The sequence below is a fragment of the Echeneis naucrates genome, chromosome 13 (assembly GCF_900963305.1).
Source record: "Echeneis naucrates chromosome 13, fEcheNa1.1, whole genome shotgun sequence".
NCBI lineage: Eukaryota > Metazoa > Chordata > Actinopteri > Carangiformes > Echeneidae > Echeneis > Echeneis naucrates.
In genome coordinates, this window is record NC_042523.1 from 9,993,632 (window position 1) to 10,010,704 (window position 17,073).

The following is a 17,073-nucleotide window of genomic DNA, read 5'->3' on the forward strand; positions in this document are numbered from 1 at the left end:
CTTTCAATTCCTGATGAATCGCTTTAGAAATTGTGGACTAAGGCAGATACAGTAGAGTTTTATTTGAGCTGCCCTGTCTCCTCTACAGAATTTATAAGCAGTCAAAAGCAATGCGTTGTTTTCCTTAAATTTGTCATTTCACTCTTAATTGTGTTGATTTGATATCTGTTGTGTGTCACAGCTTCTTAGCAGCTCAGTTCTTTTGGCAGTTGGTTGTCTCAATACTGTTGCACAATCAGTTGAAATAACAAATTAACCAATTCAGATAGGTGACTAACTGACCTGAGTCTAGCATTTTTGTCATAAAGGAGAAATCGCAATGCTTGTTGGCTCAGTTTAAATTAATTCTCATGATTTTATTGCAGCCTAAAGCCACACACTAGTTTTCAGCCTTGAAACTATTGAATCACACATGGAAAAAGAGAACAATTATTCAAGACAGTGATAAAGCCAGAGGAGCACAAAAAAAGAAAAAAAAGTAGTACACCCTTGAGAGTCTTGGGGGACCTTGAATCTACAAATATGTCTCCCTTGGGTGACGATGAATTGCCTGAGGAGTTTTTCTGCTTCCCAAGGTCTTTAGAAAGCTAAACTCCAAACAATCAAAAGCTTTGGACATTTGATGCTTTTCTTGCAGATGTTACCTTGAGCTTCAGTACAATAAGCAACACATGAAGCATTTAATTCCTTCTTTTAGTTTTAGTCTTTATTTCTTCTAATCCCCCCCTGGTAAATTTCCTTCTACTACTCTGAAGGGAAGATAAGAGAAAAGCAGTAATGAGAATAATGTAGTAATCACAAAATCCTAGAAAGTGCATTTTCAATAGAGGATTGCTGATGTTAGCCACACATCCGGTGAAGCCACAGATGACCCGCCACATTAAGCATAAGTGCCTCACAAGTCTAGATCAACAATTACGCCTACGGCTGGGGACGCCCCCCCCCCCCCCCCCCCTACAATTTATTAATGGTGTTTTTCTAAATAGTCTTTTTCTACCACCACAAATAACAGAACTACTGTTTCCTTTCATACGTAAGTACAAAATGACTCCTCAGTAAGTGGTCCAGGATGACCTTTTCCCCTCTGTCTGAACAGTGTGTTCCTTTATAGAAAACATGACAGCAGTGAGAGTGCTAGCTGCCAGCGGAAAGTTCAAGCAGATCAGAGTCATTGTTGGTATCTACAGACTGGACATGCACATTTGGTTAGAGGAATTGTGGTTATTTTGTCCAAATTGAAAGTGTCTTTCACTCAGCAATACATACGGTAGAGAGTTCTCAAATTTAAAAAGTAATAAAGCAAGGCTGAATGCAATTTGTAAAATGTGTTGAATTATTCCAGAATTCATTGGTTCAGTTAAATACTTAGAATATGAATCAGGTTAGACCAAATACTTCAGTGCACCTAATCATCATGGAAGCAGAATTTGAGCAAGACTGATGATTGTATTGTCCATGAACTGGAAACTGGTTGTGTTTATATTTATTCATTAGATGAATTCATTTGGTCTCTGTTTCTAATATTGGCCATTTAGGATTTCCATACCGAGGAGCATTTGGAAAAAGAGACCAGGCATGAATTATAATCAGCATGCTACTCCTGTTTTAGTGGTTCCTATTGCAGTTCTAGATCCACAAAGCCAAAATTTTCATCTGCTACATAATGAACATGTATATGAACCCCGTTTGAAATTCTGAATAATCCCTTGGGTTTGTCCGGTCAGCCTGCTGTTCACTGATTAATAGTTATTTTCCAAGAGTTTCTTATTTTAAAAACATTTAATAACATTTAAAAAATGTCATAATTCGCTGATTGGTGATTGACATTTCATGTATAAGATAAACATTTACTAAGTAGTTGGTCCACATTGACACATGACCCTAAGACTAATAAATAGCCAAACGTCTCTTATTATGTCCTTTTTATGCATTTATTTAGTTGTTTTTTTTTTTTTTTTTTTTTTCTCTTATAGCTCAGCTTGTAATGATTGCGTGCAAACTCAAACATGCATTCAAAGAGCCAGTCCCACCTGATCCAGCATCTGATTCTGAATCAGATGCTGGACAAAGCACTTGGCTTCTCTCAGCTGTGGCAGAGGTGTGGTCTGAAACCTTTCTCTCTTAATAAACTTGCCCTTTTCTAGATAATGACCTGTCTCTCACTGTCTGCATGAGCTCCTGGTGATCCCTTAACCTTTCATCAGTAAATAGTGCTCTCACTCCTCCTCCCTCCCATCACTCCATCTATCACTCCATCTCCTGAGCAACCTCCATCAACCTTCCTGGCCTTTAGTCTGTCCCAGCTTTTATTATTTACTGCTGTCTGGCACTGTAGTCTTGAAATTGTTTCAGGCCTAGTCATGTGTTTTCAAATTATAAGTGTCTGTAGAGACATTGATGGATTTATTGACGTACGGTGTGACGAAGTGCGACTGGGGGAAAATGGCATGGTTGATTGCAGCGAAGCCTTCACCACCACGTGCTCACTCTGTGTCTAACATGATAATAGGGATTTCATACCGAAATGATGAACACCTTGTGAGAGCATGTCTGTGAGCATTTAAAATTTATATCAAGAGTAAATATATTATATCGCAAAGGGTATTAGATAGGAATAAGGGGCCAGTTGACACCAGGTCATCCTGACTCTCACTTGCCGACACACACAGAGCGAGAGAGCCCACGGCTAAAAAGGGACTGACGCCGACTTTATTAAAAAAAAAAAAAAAAACACTCTAGTTTATGAAATAATTCTCACACCAAAGTCAACATTTCATTATTTTGAGTTGTTAAGTATTAGTTATCAGATAATTCCATCAAATGTTAATGCTTTGGGGGGTTTGTCTGCTCTACATCTCTTCTAAAATGTGTGTAACTGCATCTGAAATGTGAAAGTTCCTTCACGTCTTCTATTCTCATGGAAAACACACTTGTTTATTTAAGTCTTTGCTAAAATGGTCAAATCATGGATGAAATGCATTTTTATGAAATAACACCATTTTTAAAAGAACTGTTTCTGGTTCCAGTTTTCAAATATTCCTTTGTTTACATTTTTATGTGTTCTTCATTGAAAAAGGATGTTCTTGGCAACATTGTTGTTATAAAACTAATAATTTATATATATTACAAGGGTCTCTGGGGAATTGTGATTTTCACCATGTTCTGACATTTTTAAATCATATGCATATTCAGTTGATTTGAGCAAGAATCAACTAATTTCTGGAGAGTGAAAAAGTCCTTGGTTGTAACCTGAAATGGTAGGAAATTGTAAACTTACTGCAAACCAAAATAAGGGAATATGTAATCATGGGAAACTATTATTATTATTTCAGAGCGCTGTATTTCCTTTACTCACAAATCTCTTTCTGTAACACTTGTCATTCTCACTCTGTTAGTCTGTTACTCCTCCTTCAAAGGTTAGAGTTTACATCATCAATATCAGACTAGTCACTGATAGCAAGATGAAGAAGAAAATCATGTTTGTTTGAATACAAGATGGCAGGATTAATGGAAATTGAATCAATCAGTCCACATCTTCCAAATTACCACCAGACTTCTCTCTGAAATCCCCAAAGGGCACTTAACTTACTTCAGATAATCTTTAATCAAATCAGAATAATTAGAATCATGTAAAAAGTTAAATAACATAAAAATTGTGTATCAAGAAACCTGAGACCCCACAAAGCTTAGAGCATTGGATAGGGATCAGATCCAGGAAAAGAAACTAGTCCAGCTGATTCATTCATTCATCTTCAACCGTCTCTCTGTTTCCGGGTCGCAGGAGTGCTGGAGACAATCCCAGCTCACAGTGGGTGAGGGCGGAGTCACCCTGGACAGGTCACCAGTTCATCACAGGGCCAACATACAGAGAGAGACAGAAAAAAATGATGTCTTTGGACAGTGGGAGGAAACCAAGGCAGGCACAGGGAGAACATGGGAACCGAACCTGTGACCTTATTGTGAGGCAACAGCGCTAACCAGTACGCCTCCATGCTGCTCCCAGCTGATACAGTTAGGCTGGAAATGGCATGGATAGGAAAAACCCTAACCCTAACCCTAACCCATTGATCCAAAGCTAACAGCTACATCTCAAACATTTGCAAGTGGGTCAAAAATTTGCTAGTTAAAATGTGATATTAACATCTTCTGTATTCAATGGAACATACATTTGATGATAAGGGCTTTCTTTTCTCAGAAGCTCATGTTTTCTTCACTTGACCTGATTTACATTTAATCCTTACAGTTTTGTGGGTTTCAGGAGCAGAGATGGTGGATGTGTGTAACCCTCAGAGCAAGTGGCTGGCACAGAGATGCAAAAAAAAAAGATTTTAGTTGTTCAGTACAAGCCATGAGCTGTAGCAATAGACCTGTGATCATTGGGTTGGACTAAATTTCCAATAGCTTTCCATCCAACAGAATAAACCAACAGTGCTACCATGGCAGAGGAGAAATTACTCTGAAATGTAACTATTTGCTGTCACTGTCCTCTGAAGCAGCAGCAGGGTCTATGCGTGGTTGCGCTGTCCAGGATTTATTAAGTAACATGTTGCTGACAGTCTAATTCAAATGTATAACAGTTTTTCCCCTTCACTCTCACCAGTGGCCTTGCAACTTCCAGAGGGCCTGCAGATGTTTGCCTGTGTCATCGCTGACATCGTTGAGAGGTAAAGCAGTGAGAGAAAGCCGTTCTGAATTTTAATTAGCTGAAGTTACTTGAGAGTGTGTGAGTGAGCACCAGCAGACGAACTTTAACTGCCAGTGCCACTTGATACTCGTTAGGAAAGTGAGAGCTTATCGTAATTCCCCACGTTCGATTCAATAAGAGATTCATCAGAAAATGAGGCACATTTACACAGTTTTTTATGACAGAGCACAGATCACAACTTCGCTTGGTTACAGTTTTGAGGAGAGAGCGATATTATTCATGTTAATTACATCTGGTTTCAGGCTGCATGTGCCCTATTGCGCAACAGCACTCCACACACGGCCAACCCAACTTTTTTTTTTTTATCCTGCAGTGAGAAGTGCTCCGACATTTAAGTGCTACACTACACTGTGGTTTGGTCGACACACTTAGAAATAAAATCTGTACTTAAGTGCTTGGTAAATAGTGGAACATTGTGAAATACGCTTCTGCAAGGTCCACTGTGAAAAAAAAAAAGCTGTCCTGATTTTCCACTTTCTTCCCCACTTGGTGTCCCTGTGGTTGCACATCACCTTCAGTTGGCCTTTGTTTTTCAGGACCAGTGTAGTGTGAAGTGTTTCTCAAATGGCTGTTATCATTAAACACCTAAAGTGGATCTTTTCATAGGTGTTTAGTCAATGCTAACCTGTTTATCAGGTGGACAAGCTGAGGAAAAGAGTTGTGAGAGCTGCCATACATTTTTCAGGCAGCCTGAAAATTGGATTTCAAACATGAAAGAGGGATCACACCAGTTTGACTGTTTTACTCTCATCAGTTTGTCTGCTTTTCATACTGCATGCATTTTATGCCACTGTGCCAAAACACATTTATTGAAGACATAAATGATAAAATGTACCAGGTAGTAGCCTTTCTTTCTGACCTCAATTCTTGCACCTATCTTCTCTTTTTATGCCATCATTAAATTTCTAGTTACTTCAAACCATTATTACTTTATCTTCCTATCTGTCTCCATGTCATCTCTGTTTTTGACACAAAAAAGAAGATGGAGCAAAATGTCGACGATAGGGCTGTGATCTGAAATTCCTGCTGTCGTGAGAATGAGAACTACAACTTTGTTCCATGGCCTTTAAACCACACACCCATGGAGTCTACATTCATATGTTTGAAGAGTTACTGTCCATCATGGGCTCTTAAATCAGTCCCTTTTTTTTTTTTTTTAATTAGAGCAGTTATTATACACTAATTGCTTTTCCCACTATTTTCATGTCTCAATATTTGTCACTTGTCCATCTGTATTATTATTATTTATTTTATTTTTTTTATCAGCTCTACAGTTTCTCCTCGAGGCTGGAGCTGAGAAGACAGCTCTCTCTTCATTAGGTCCCACTATACAGCTTCCCTCAAGCTATTTTGCTTCTGCATGTACTGTTCTAGCAGATAAGAATTTTGTTAGAATTTCAGTCTGGGTTTTTTAAGTCCTGGATGAACATCAGAATGTGCTGATCATCAGAGACAGTTTGAGTAATGATTTAGAATTCACATATGCTTTTTCCCACCAATACATTTCAGTGAAAGTATAAAAACCTATAACGTGGCTCAGCTCGTAATGGTGGCCAAAACAATAAACGTAAGATCTAAGTCAACTAACTCAAGATTTGTTTCACTTATTGGCCGACCATCAGAGACACTTGAGTGACAGTGGTTAACTTTACTTAACCCAAAGAAGCATACATGCTTTAAATATCACCTGGTCTCTATTGTGTCCTTCTTCTTAAACAAATTACCAAATTAAAAGAATCACCAGTTTAAAGCAATCACCAATTTGTTTGTGTGTGACAGTGGTCGGTGGAGAAACAAACACAGTAAAGTAAGATTTGGAGTAGTCTGAGTCTTTTACTATGGCATTTGTACCTTACCTCTGTGTGTCTATTGATTGATTCCCACTAGACATTTTTGCTAGTTACATCTATAGTCACATCTCCGCATTGGACAATCTTATTGGCTGCAGTGGGTGATGTTTTCCCCATCAGCATATCATTCAGAGGTCTGGCTGCCAATTTCTTTATACAGAGGGTAAATGTGATCAATCCTGAGTTTATCTGATCTCAGAGTAAGGAGAGGTTGGTTTTAGTTTATTGTAGTGACAGATAAAGACAGAGAGATATGGACTAGAACATATTTAGAGCATTGGAAGCTTGGGAGCTGAGCACAGAGAGGACCAAGAGAGTTCAATGAGGTTGGGAGTTCACTTATCTTACAGCCTCTGGGAAGAAGTCTTGCTTCACTGACGATGTCCTGGCTCTGATGCACTGCAGCTTTACCCTTCAGGGGAGGGGGGTGAACAGACCTTTTGCTAAGGGAGTGGGGTCTCTCATAATGCAGAAAGCCCTGCTCCTATTGGTGTAAATATCCTAGATGGAAGGGAGACTGCTGTGATTTTTTTCCAGCAGATTTCACCACTCTCTGCAGCGCCCTCCTGTCAGCAGCGGAGTGTTTCTCATAACACACCGTGGCAGGTTGTGTGATCCGCAATCGACATCAGCAAAAATAAGTCATGACTGGGTTGTTGAGGTTAGGAAGTTAGGTTGTTGGTGATGTGTACCCCAAGATACTTTCCGCCACATCCCAAAGCTGCTGCACTGGTGTATGCACCCTCATCATTGTGGGGAAATTAGTCCCACTATGTCCGCAGTCATAGCTGAGAAGAGTATACAGCAGGAGGCTGAGGATGCATCCCTTGGGGGAGCCGATATTGATAATGATGATGATGATGGGGCAGGACAAAACAACATGGACCATAGTCAAGAAGTCCAAAACCAAGTTACAGAGGGATGATTTGAATCCAAGAAATGGCAGTTTGAAGTCTGGGGGTTGTAATTTATAGTCCTTTTATCTATATTTCTAAAAAGTTAAATTTTAAAGTGTGTAATTTCTTTTTTTCTTTTTTTTATGAGCTTTCACTATTATAGTGAACAGATGTCTTGATTGAGAGGCATTTTTAATAAGCCAAGGCTATGTTGATGCTTAATGTGTGTAGCACTTTTTTTTAAATGACAACTTTGTTAGTATAAGCACGAAGGCATGAAGAAACATGAAGGCCTTCATGTAAATCTAAAAGGCTTAGCTGAATAGAACAACATGAATCTGTGTATTGACTTCAGAAAACACAGCAAATGGATATTTGTGTACACCTCTGGGACGGGAAGCTTCAGTGTGTGAAGACCAAATGCATGCAGTTAATGCTTTCCTTGGACTCTGATTTAGTCCATGCTGATATCATGGCCGGGTTGACTGAGAAATGTAGACTAGGGTTGGCTTTCGCAGCACATCCAAGGGCTTATAGGAGTAAACAGTGAATGTCAGATCACCACCATCTGCTTGTGCCTCACTGTATGATCTTTTATCCTGATGTGGAGATTGAATTGCAACATTTTAAAGAGGAATTAAAGAAACTCAGCATCTTGGTCTAAACCACACAGGTCATGCCCTTGAAGTCAGAGTAGTCTTGTGAGAACACAATAAGTCAGACTATGGCCATTTTAGAGTACATTATTGCAGCAATGATAAGCAAGAAAGCAGGCCAGTTTTTGTATAAAAAAAAAACCAAAAAACATCTAGCAGGATTGGAGAGAGTTAATGACAGTAACCTTTGCATGTTGGCATGGCAAGCAGCTGACCTTGTGCCATCTAGCAGTTATGTTGAGGGTTACCAGAGGTCCCAGTAGTTGGGCAGCTCTGCCATCGCCATCTCTGCCACAGTCCCTCGTTCTCTGGAGACAGGGCTGAGGTCCATATCAAAATAGGGATGAAAGGACTAAGCTGTCCTCAGAGTAAGGAGCTTCGGTAGGATGGACTGCTAAGTCTTAATGAGGACAAGCTGCTCTGAATTGTGGCCGTGCTGCAGTTAATATACTTGGGTCAAAACCCACGCCCTCTATATATGTATACCTCACAGTTTACAGTGCTTAACATCATAGGTACTACATTTCTGTTTCTGGCATCATCATATATATTTCCATTACTTTTTCTGCATATCTACAATTTCCTTATCATTCATTCTGTTTTAGTTGCAATCACATCAGTGACAGAGAAATGTGATCAGTTCATATTTACAATGAGCAGAACATTCAAAGTGACCAACACATTTCTGACTTTACAATTTGAAAAAAATAAAAACAATTACAACAAAAGAGAATTCCCAAATTAGTAACCAAAATACATTTTCAGTTTTGAGTTATTCAAGTCAACGTGTACTTAAAGCTCAGCTGCTAGAATTCAGATGAGGGATACTCTGAGTGCTTAATACTTGTGTGAATACAGTGTGAATCGCCTTCAATATTAACAAGCATTCCCAGCAAACAAGTTCTGCCAGAAGTAGCAACTAATATGCCCTGACTTTCATTTCTCAGGCAACATGCAGGCTATCCAGTCAACTATTATAGAGCTCATTGTTGTAATAGTCGGACCTTAATGCTGCAGATGATATTTGGGACTGTATATGGTCTTATTGATTATAAGGTTCAATAATAGATACTACAGTAGTTTGAGTTGAATTGTTACTGTAAAAAATATTCGAATAAACGTCATCATAATGATGTGCTTCATACTGGAGGGGCTTAGAACTGGTCTTTTTTATCGAGCTGTCCATGCTGACTGAGCAGTTTATCTGTATATTATTCCAAGAGTTTTATAATTAACAGATACTTACCTGCAGTTTCTCCTCCCATAATCCACATCCTGTATTGGGTTTCAGTTTATGCTTTGCTTGCAGAAACCTGTTAGGATATCCCACTTGTTAAATGAGCATAAATCTGTAGATATAGAAATGAAATTCCTCCAATGCAGGATGTCTAAATACCCATGTGAAGCAGCAGTCCATACAATGCCATTTCAATCTCTCAGTGCCTTTTAGTTTTTACGCTTACAGCTTTGACACTGTTAAAATAAATTAAAACATATTCATAAGGAATATAAAGACTTGTTTTCACAAGTAAACGAAAGAAAAGAAGAAGAAAAAAGCTTTCAGAATAAAATTAAAAAAAAAAGCTAACTTGTGCATTCAGGAAATGATTTATGTGCTGTCCCTTTACCATATGTTTTATTGCCTTTGATGGAATGCCAGCTGTTTTGTTCTAGCTCTGAATGATACTTTTCTGAATTTACTTCACTAGTTAATGCTGTTTATGACAATGGAGGAATATAAAGCAAGTAGCTCAAAGCTGGGTGTGTGGGACTGTCGCCATCCGTTAATCCTGAGGAAAGCAGTAGCATTTAATGTTAATCACTGTTCTACTGGCACAAAACTCTGTGTCTCTACGTGGAGATGTTGGTCTGTAACCCTAATCCAAGGGCTTGTGCTCTGTGTTTTGGTGTTAGAGAAACAAATTTACTGAATGTGCAAGGCCAAAGGCCTCCTGAAGTAAAGAACAACTGTGAAAAATTAAAAATTCCTTGCCCTTACTAAATGGCAGTCATCACACTATTGTATATGTGTCAGATCATAAAAGACAATCTACTTGTTTTAATTGTGCCATTGTTTATGGTTTGTGTAATTTATGGAAACAGGACTGAGTGGATTATCCTGACACAATTAACCAAACTGTAATTCTATTATGACACAAAAGCTTGGTACAACAGATTACATCAACTAACATCTTTAGAAATTAGGTAGTTGAGAACAAAATCGGTTATGGTCAGAAAATAATCTACTCTCAACCCAATAAATAAAATTTTTTGATAGACATAGATTGCAGTTTAACAGATTGTGAATACATTCAGTCTATTCTCATCATTTCTGACCACACAGGGAAGTTCCCCTTCGCTGAGCTATTACATCAAATTACTAAATTATCATAATTGACACGTCTATTACAGCCCATTTAAGTGCATGAAGCTGTTACACTGATGATCTCTGTGTGTATTATTTTACTTTTATACTCAGTCTCTAAAGAGAGAGACAGGATATTGAGGACAACACCTCAAAAAGTCAATGGTGTACTACAGTAAGTATAAAGTAAAATGTATTAAAAATAGATTTAAAAAAAAAAAAGAAAGAAAGAGGGGAGGCTAGCGGGACAGAGGAAAGCTGAGTAAAATGTATTTCACTGTAAGACTCTGCAGTTACAAAGCTACTTATTTTCTCTATGTTTGGCTTTGGTCTCAAACCTTACACCAGTTACAAGTTTCTTTAGTTTTTTTGTATTTATGCAGAAGATGAGTCAGCACAAAATATCACAGGTCTTCAGATGACAGTATAATGAGGCCCACACTTTTGATTAATATAGAAACAAGAGTAGGAAGGAAGCTTTCCCAAAAATGGCCTTATAAATAAAGATAGACCAATGACTAAGCCTGCGCATTGACAGAAATTGCCAACGAGCCCCACTGTGAGTACACAGTGATGAGTCAGAATTTTTTTCTTAAAATTAAAAGAATATCAAAACAGCGTAATAAACAATGTCCAACATCCAAAGACACTGAGCTTATGGAAGGAGTCACAACAAATCACAATAGTAAACCATGTGTGAAATAAGAACCATCTCTGGGGATCAGACATGATTGGACTTAATATCACAAATATATGTTAATTCCTTTGCAGATTAAATTAAACTGAATCAGAAGAAATTATCTCTGAGGTGAACAATTAAAAATTACCACCCAATGAACTAGTAAATCCAATCAATTCATTTTCAAATTAGTTATAGAAGTAATCAAGTGGTAAACAACTCCAAATTAGACGTAAATACTTAATTATTAGGTATTGATGCCGAATTTGTACTACTGCAGAATTATACAAAATATGAGCAAGTTGTCAACAGCAATCAATCTCCAAAATATCAAATTAATCAATCATAATATACCAAAATCAAAATGAAAATGTTTCATAATATTTAGCAAACAGAAATGCTTTCCAGTCATTCAGTTTTACTAAGCACATCACAGAATACTTTCACACCAATTTTAAGCACAAATTCAAATCAGACTACAAGTGAAGCAAGGAAAAGAGCAAAGGTTTTGCTCCAACCAACCTCTTAGATGGTTTTCCTCGGCAATCACCAAGAAGACCCCAGTTTCATTCACCTAATCAAAACTAGTAGATTTATGTAATGCAGGTGTCTGACACTCTGTGGAAGTGTGAAGGCAAATGTCTGAAAAATGTTTGACCAGTAGTAATATGACTTTCAGGTCTGATCATTGAGAAGAGCTGGTGTGGGCGGGGGGGGGGGGGTTCGTTCATTCATCTCGAGGAGTTGTGTGCTTGATGGAAGACACGCACTTGGTGATCCCACTGACATACACTACCAGTTTTCTGTCCCCTTCCATCATGTATTATCTGAGGTAGCCTTCACCATACACCAGCCATGGCTAAAGTAACCATCATGTCAGATACCAAGTGTGTAAATTAAGGTTCACTATGCACACACAGCCCCCTGACATCTCTAGGTCCTTCATCGGAACAGTCTCCATCCATCAAAATGGATTCCTCTGTATTTTTCACGGCAGGCCAAATCATGTCTGTGGGAGCTGCAGCCACAGCCCACAGCTTCCTAGGGTAAATGTCAACTCTAACATTAAGAAGGAGCCTGGTAGGAGCCTTCAACGCTTTCTTGTCTTCGCACCGTCACAGTCTTCACAGCGCCCACAGCACAGCTGAGCTGTAGCAACAGATATGGGCATTAAGTGAGTGAATGTGTCCATGTGCCAGAATAGTATGTGCATCTGCATTTGTTTTTGTACATATGCACAATATGGATCCATGTCTGTGCTGACTTGTTTCAGTCTGCTCTTCAGCTATATGGGAACCTCAAATATATAAACTCACAGAACCGAGTGTGGCCTAATTAGCCCTTCTACCAGATACACCCGTAGTATTCAACCAAAGCTTACACTGAGCTCCAACAATATGTCATCATCACCAACCACCTGCAAGCCCCACAGAGTCCTGTCACTTTTGCCAGATGTTCTGTCCTCTGCCACAGTTTACAGAGAGAGGACACGGGGGCCAGGACTTAAATACAAAATGAGAGACAACAAAGGTTAAACCCCTTTCACAGGGGCACTTACCATATGTGTGTTTGAAGGGCAGAATTTTGACTGCTATATTGAAAAAGACTGTGGAGTATTTTATAGTGAAATTTTATATCTGATTGTCATCTCAAATACTTGTGCCCTCACAGGTTAATTTGTTTTGTAGAGCGTTAAGTGCATCAGCTACACCTAAGTCCCTCTGCATATCACAGAGAAAGGCCTGGAGGACCTCTAAGATACCTGCAGGCTGTGTCTTTGCTAATCTCAGCCACATCTCATCTGGAGGGACATCATGCTCAGGCAGGCTAGAAATCCTGATCGGTGCTGACATGCCATAATATGATATCTTGGCAGATAGCACCTTGGAAATGGCTTGAGCTGTAGAGCTGAGCTCCCTCTAGAGATACAGTGGGAGAAAAAAAACGGCTGTAACTTGGACATTAACTGAGAGAGCCAGATTTAGGTTGTGATGAGAGATTTTCATTGGTAGGGAAGATTGGACAGAGTGTGGGATCCCTACCCAAATCCAACATGCATTAATGAAGAAAGACCTGCACTGATTAGAACCACTCCTAATTGTGGACAACTCTAACAGGAAAAGAGAGACACTGCAGGATTGATAATCATCCACAATATGAGCCCAAAGACTCATCCAATATCTGTGAATCCGTTGCTAGTTGTTTCCCTCATCAGAGCAGAGCTCCATCGGGCTGTGAAGCTCACAGTTTTCAACCTTGCTCTCACCTTCAAAACAACCCTGATACCATGTACACTTGGGTCTGTTCAGATCCACTTAGGTATTGGATATATTGACACAGAGACCAGAGACTCATGGTAGTGAAACAAGAGCTTACTTGAACCGATTAGACTGAATTTGGATTTGGTCCAAGTCAAGTCCCATGTGCCCTTTAACTTCCAAATGAAATGTGAAGATGTAATGAGCCTTTGGGCGTTTACTGGTTTCAATTGTGAGGAGACTATTGGTGCTGTTGTCAAAGACTTGATCGTTCTTATTCATCCAGTAATGATATGAACACATTCTCTTTTTCTCTCTTGTATTTAGAAGAGATACAGCCACTCAGACTGGTCCTCAGAGGTTGCGCTAGACTTTTTCATTGTCATTTTGACGGACAGGTTTAAAAAAAAAAAAAAAGTCACATTATCTATTTTTAATCTCTCATTTTAATTTTTGTTTTTTAATTATAATCAAGACATAGTCAATAGCATTTAATTTTAATTGTTTTGTTTTTAATACAAATTCAATTAGAACAAACTAAATGATGCACTTATAAAGGCATGAGAGTAAACATTCATCATGTCACTACATTACCCCGCAGTGACATCGGTGGCTACTAAAAACAGAAAACTGTGTGTTTTACAAAATTGAATACTTGCAATTGAAATATGAACAAACTTCGCAAGAGATCAGCTGAATTTAACTCAGTTCACCTGCTGCGGCCTGAACTCAGTCTCATTCACACCTTCCTCCTGTTACGCATGGAGTGAAACAGGGTGCCCGCTAGTGCTTAATCAAATGCGTCAAGTGAAGCTGTTGTGGAGGCAATTGTCATAAAATTTTGTACCTTTACCGCGGACAGACGGCTTCTCATGGCTGTTTTGATATTGTTCTGAAGTAATTTCAACCCGTCAAAATGACAGATGGCCTTCAGATTTGTCCGTCAAATCTTTAAAAAAGACGTCAATGACGGAGAATTCTCCGTTAACGCAACCCCTGCTGGTCATAATCAATGTCATTTCGGAAAGCCCAGCCTCAATGTAATTGCAGCCACAGAGAGCCATGTAATATTATGCACAGCTTGGAAAAAGAAAGTATTATGAGAATTATTATGTATGCCTTTAAAATGACCTTTCACCAAAAGTCCGCTGTTATAGCTATGGCAGTTGAAGGAAGCAATTGAGGTTGTGCAATCTGCAAAATAGAAAGAATAAAAACCAGAAAAAAAGGCATTGAAGTGCATCTTTTGATCATTATTTTTTTCTCTTAAAAAACACCAAGTATTGTGAACCCAACCCAATGAATTTTAGATTTTCGACAATAGAAACACAAACATGCGTTTTCATTTTGTTGAAATTACATATATTTGTGTGTGTGTGTTATATAAACAAATGCAAATACAGCAAGTATACAGAATAGATTTATGGAAAACAAAGTAGCTTCCACCAGTCTAATTATAGTTAGCAACATTCCTTTTCAAGAGATGAGGAGAGAGAAAATCAGCATCAATGAGAACAACCTTTTTTGCTAGAGGATAAATGAAGGACAACTCAATCACTGGATTCATCAAGCTTTGAGAGATATCCTAATGGCTGGGCGTCACCAACAATTAAGTAGGCGATATAATGAAAGGCAGCAGCTCAGAGAAATGATGACATGGAGCATAGGAGGAGAGTAAAGGAGTCAGAAAGCTTGAGAAAATGAAGAAAGAAGAGCAGGACTGATTTAACTTGAGATATCCAAGTGGCATTTGATGGAGGGAAGCCCACAGGGTGAGTGAAAAAGGGATCAGATGGATGTGACTTCATCAGTCACAACAAGAAAAGGTTTTTTTTTATTATTGTTTATTTCTCAAAGTTGAAGATTATGGCTTGAGGATTGTGTCGATGGGGTGCTGTGTTTGATAAATATTGATGCCTGAACTTGACTGTGGAAATGCGTCCAGTGGGCCCGAGTTTGGTAGTGCACTGCCATCTTTCTTTCTTGTGTACAGTGACAGTAGTAATTATAATAGCTTTTAATATATAATGAGAAGAAACAACAACAATTAAATTAGTCCAGTTCATCAACTGCTTCCTTTGGCTGAGGTTTAAAGTCTCGAGGCATTGAGGGCAAAGGATCTCCTAAACCTGTAGACAGCATCAGTGTTCAGGGTCTGGTTTAGTGTCAAGCTACACACCTAGCTATTATTAAGTATGCACCACAGTATTGACTGAGTGAAAAGTGAGCCAAGACCATCTCTCTTGAACTTGCAGTAAGGGATCTTAATTTGTGCTACATCTTATTGCCTTTTTAATAACGAGATAGATGTTTTCATTTGTTGTTATAATTATTATCATTCTGTCTCATTTGTAAAAAAATTTTGGAATTAGATCATTAACTTTCTGGTTACCTGTTTCGTCATGAATATTTATTGCTGTTAAGAAAGTTTTTATATGTAAAAGCAAATCTTGAGGAGTTATGTAGATGCTGGCTTTTCTTGGCTATCACTTGTATGATTAATTACTTGAGTCTAAGCAAGAGGGGAATAAATTGTTTCAGCAAGCAACATCAACTTCTAAGAAGCTTTATTGCTCTGTTTTTGGTGCTATACCATAGATAAGTCTTGATGCCCCCGTTATCAGTCCTATTTGGACCTTATCCTAATCTCTGTCTCCATCCCCTCACAGATCTGATAACCAGCGTGTCAAACTAGATTTAGTTTTCTGTATTATTCTCTTAGAGATCCTTGGAGATCATATCTATTTCTGGTTGTGGCCAAGCCCTGAGTTTTCACCTCATAAAGCAGTATCAGCACAGCCGCAGTCACTTGTATTAACAGTTGCCATATCACCGTTTTGTTTTGTTCACTAAATTGGATTGCAGCTCTTTTAAGCGTACTCAGCTATGCGGCAGTTTGGGGCACTATCTTGATAAAGCTGTGGGTTTTTCCATAATGACCCATGGCTCAGGTTTTTGAATAAACGCCATGACAAATAAATGAGATACATTCACATAAATAGCAGTAATGATCTTGTTTTTCAGGGAGTTAAAGGATTATCTAATGGTATTACTGAAAACATCTGTCTAAACGTCATCCCGTCCACTCTGCCTCACGTCCTTTGCCTACTCATTCCTGGCAGATGTTCAGTGACTGCAGTTAGACTGTCATATTTTACAGGGGGTTTTGTCTCCCAAATCTTCTCCGTATAAGACGGGTGGCTCTGGAGTCCTGTGTCAATCTGACAATGAAATTAACTGGAAATAGGGGAGGAGAGACATCAAGTGAAAGATATACAACAAAAGAAGGACTGCAGATTGTTTAATCCTCCTGCAAAAAGCCCCATGCCAAATTTCCTTTTGGAGGGGAGTACTCTGTTAGGATATTTTCTGTGTTGTATATGCCGAAAGCAGATTAAAGATATCAGATTTGCTAACATTACACGCACCATAGCTGAGCTCTCTAACATACATCTGTCCTCTCTTCATCATCATCCTCCTTTTCTCCTTCTCTCTCTCTTTGCTGCCATCTTTTGTAGTCTTTTGCTGAAAACTCTCCTGTCCTGTTTTCCAGCTCACATTCTTCTGATGTCTTCTCACACTCAGCATTAGCTCTTTATTTGGATTCTAAATATTGCTCCTTTCTTTTCTGGTTTTAATATTGTTTTCTCTTTATTTAATCAAA

General features: G+C 38.7%; 1 protein-coding gene across 3 annotated transcripts in view; it reads left to right on the forward strand.

The window, feature by feature from the left end:
* dph1 (diphthamide biosynthesis 1) overlaps nucleotides 1-17,073 on the forward strand; it is a 53,820-nt gene that overhangs the window by 5,020 nt on the left and 31,727 nt on the right. For all 3 annotated transcript variants that reach the window (XM_029518388.1, XM_029518389.1, XM_029518391.1), the window contains exon 3: nucleotides 4,601-4,664. In XM_029518388.1, coding sequence (XP_029374248.1) covers nucleotides 4,601-4,664 — 64 coding nt within the window. The remainder of the gene's footprint in view (nucleotides 1-4,600; nucleotides 4,665-17,073) is intronic.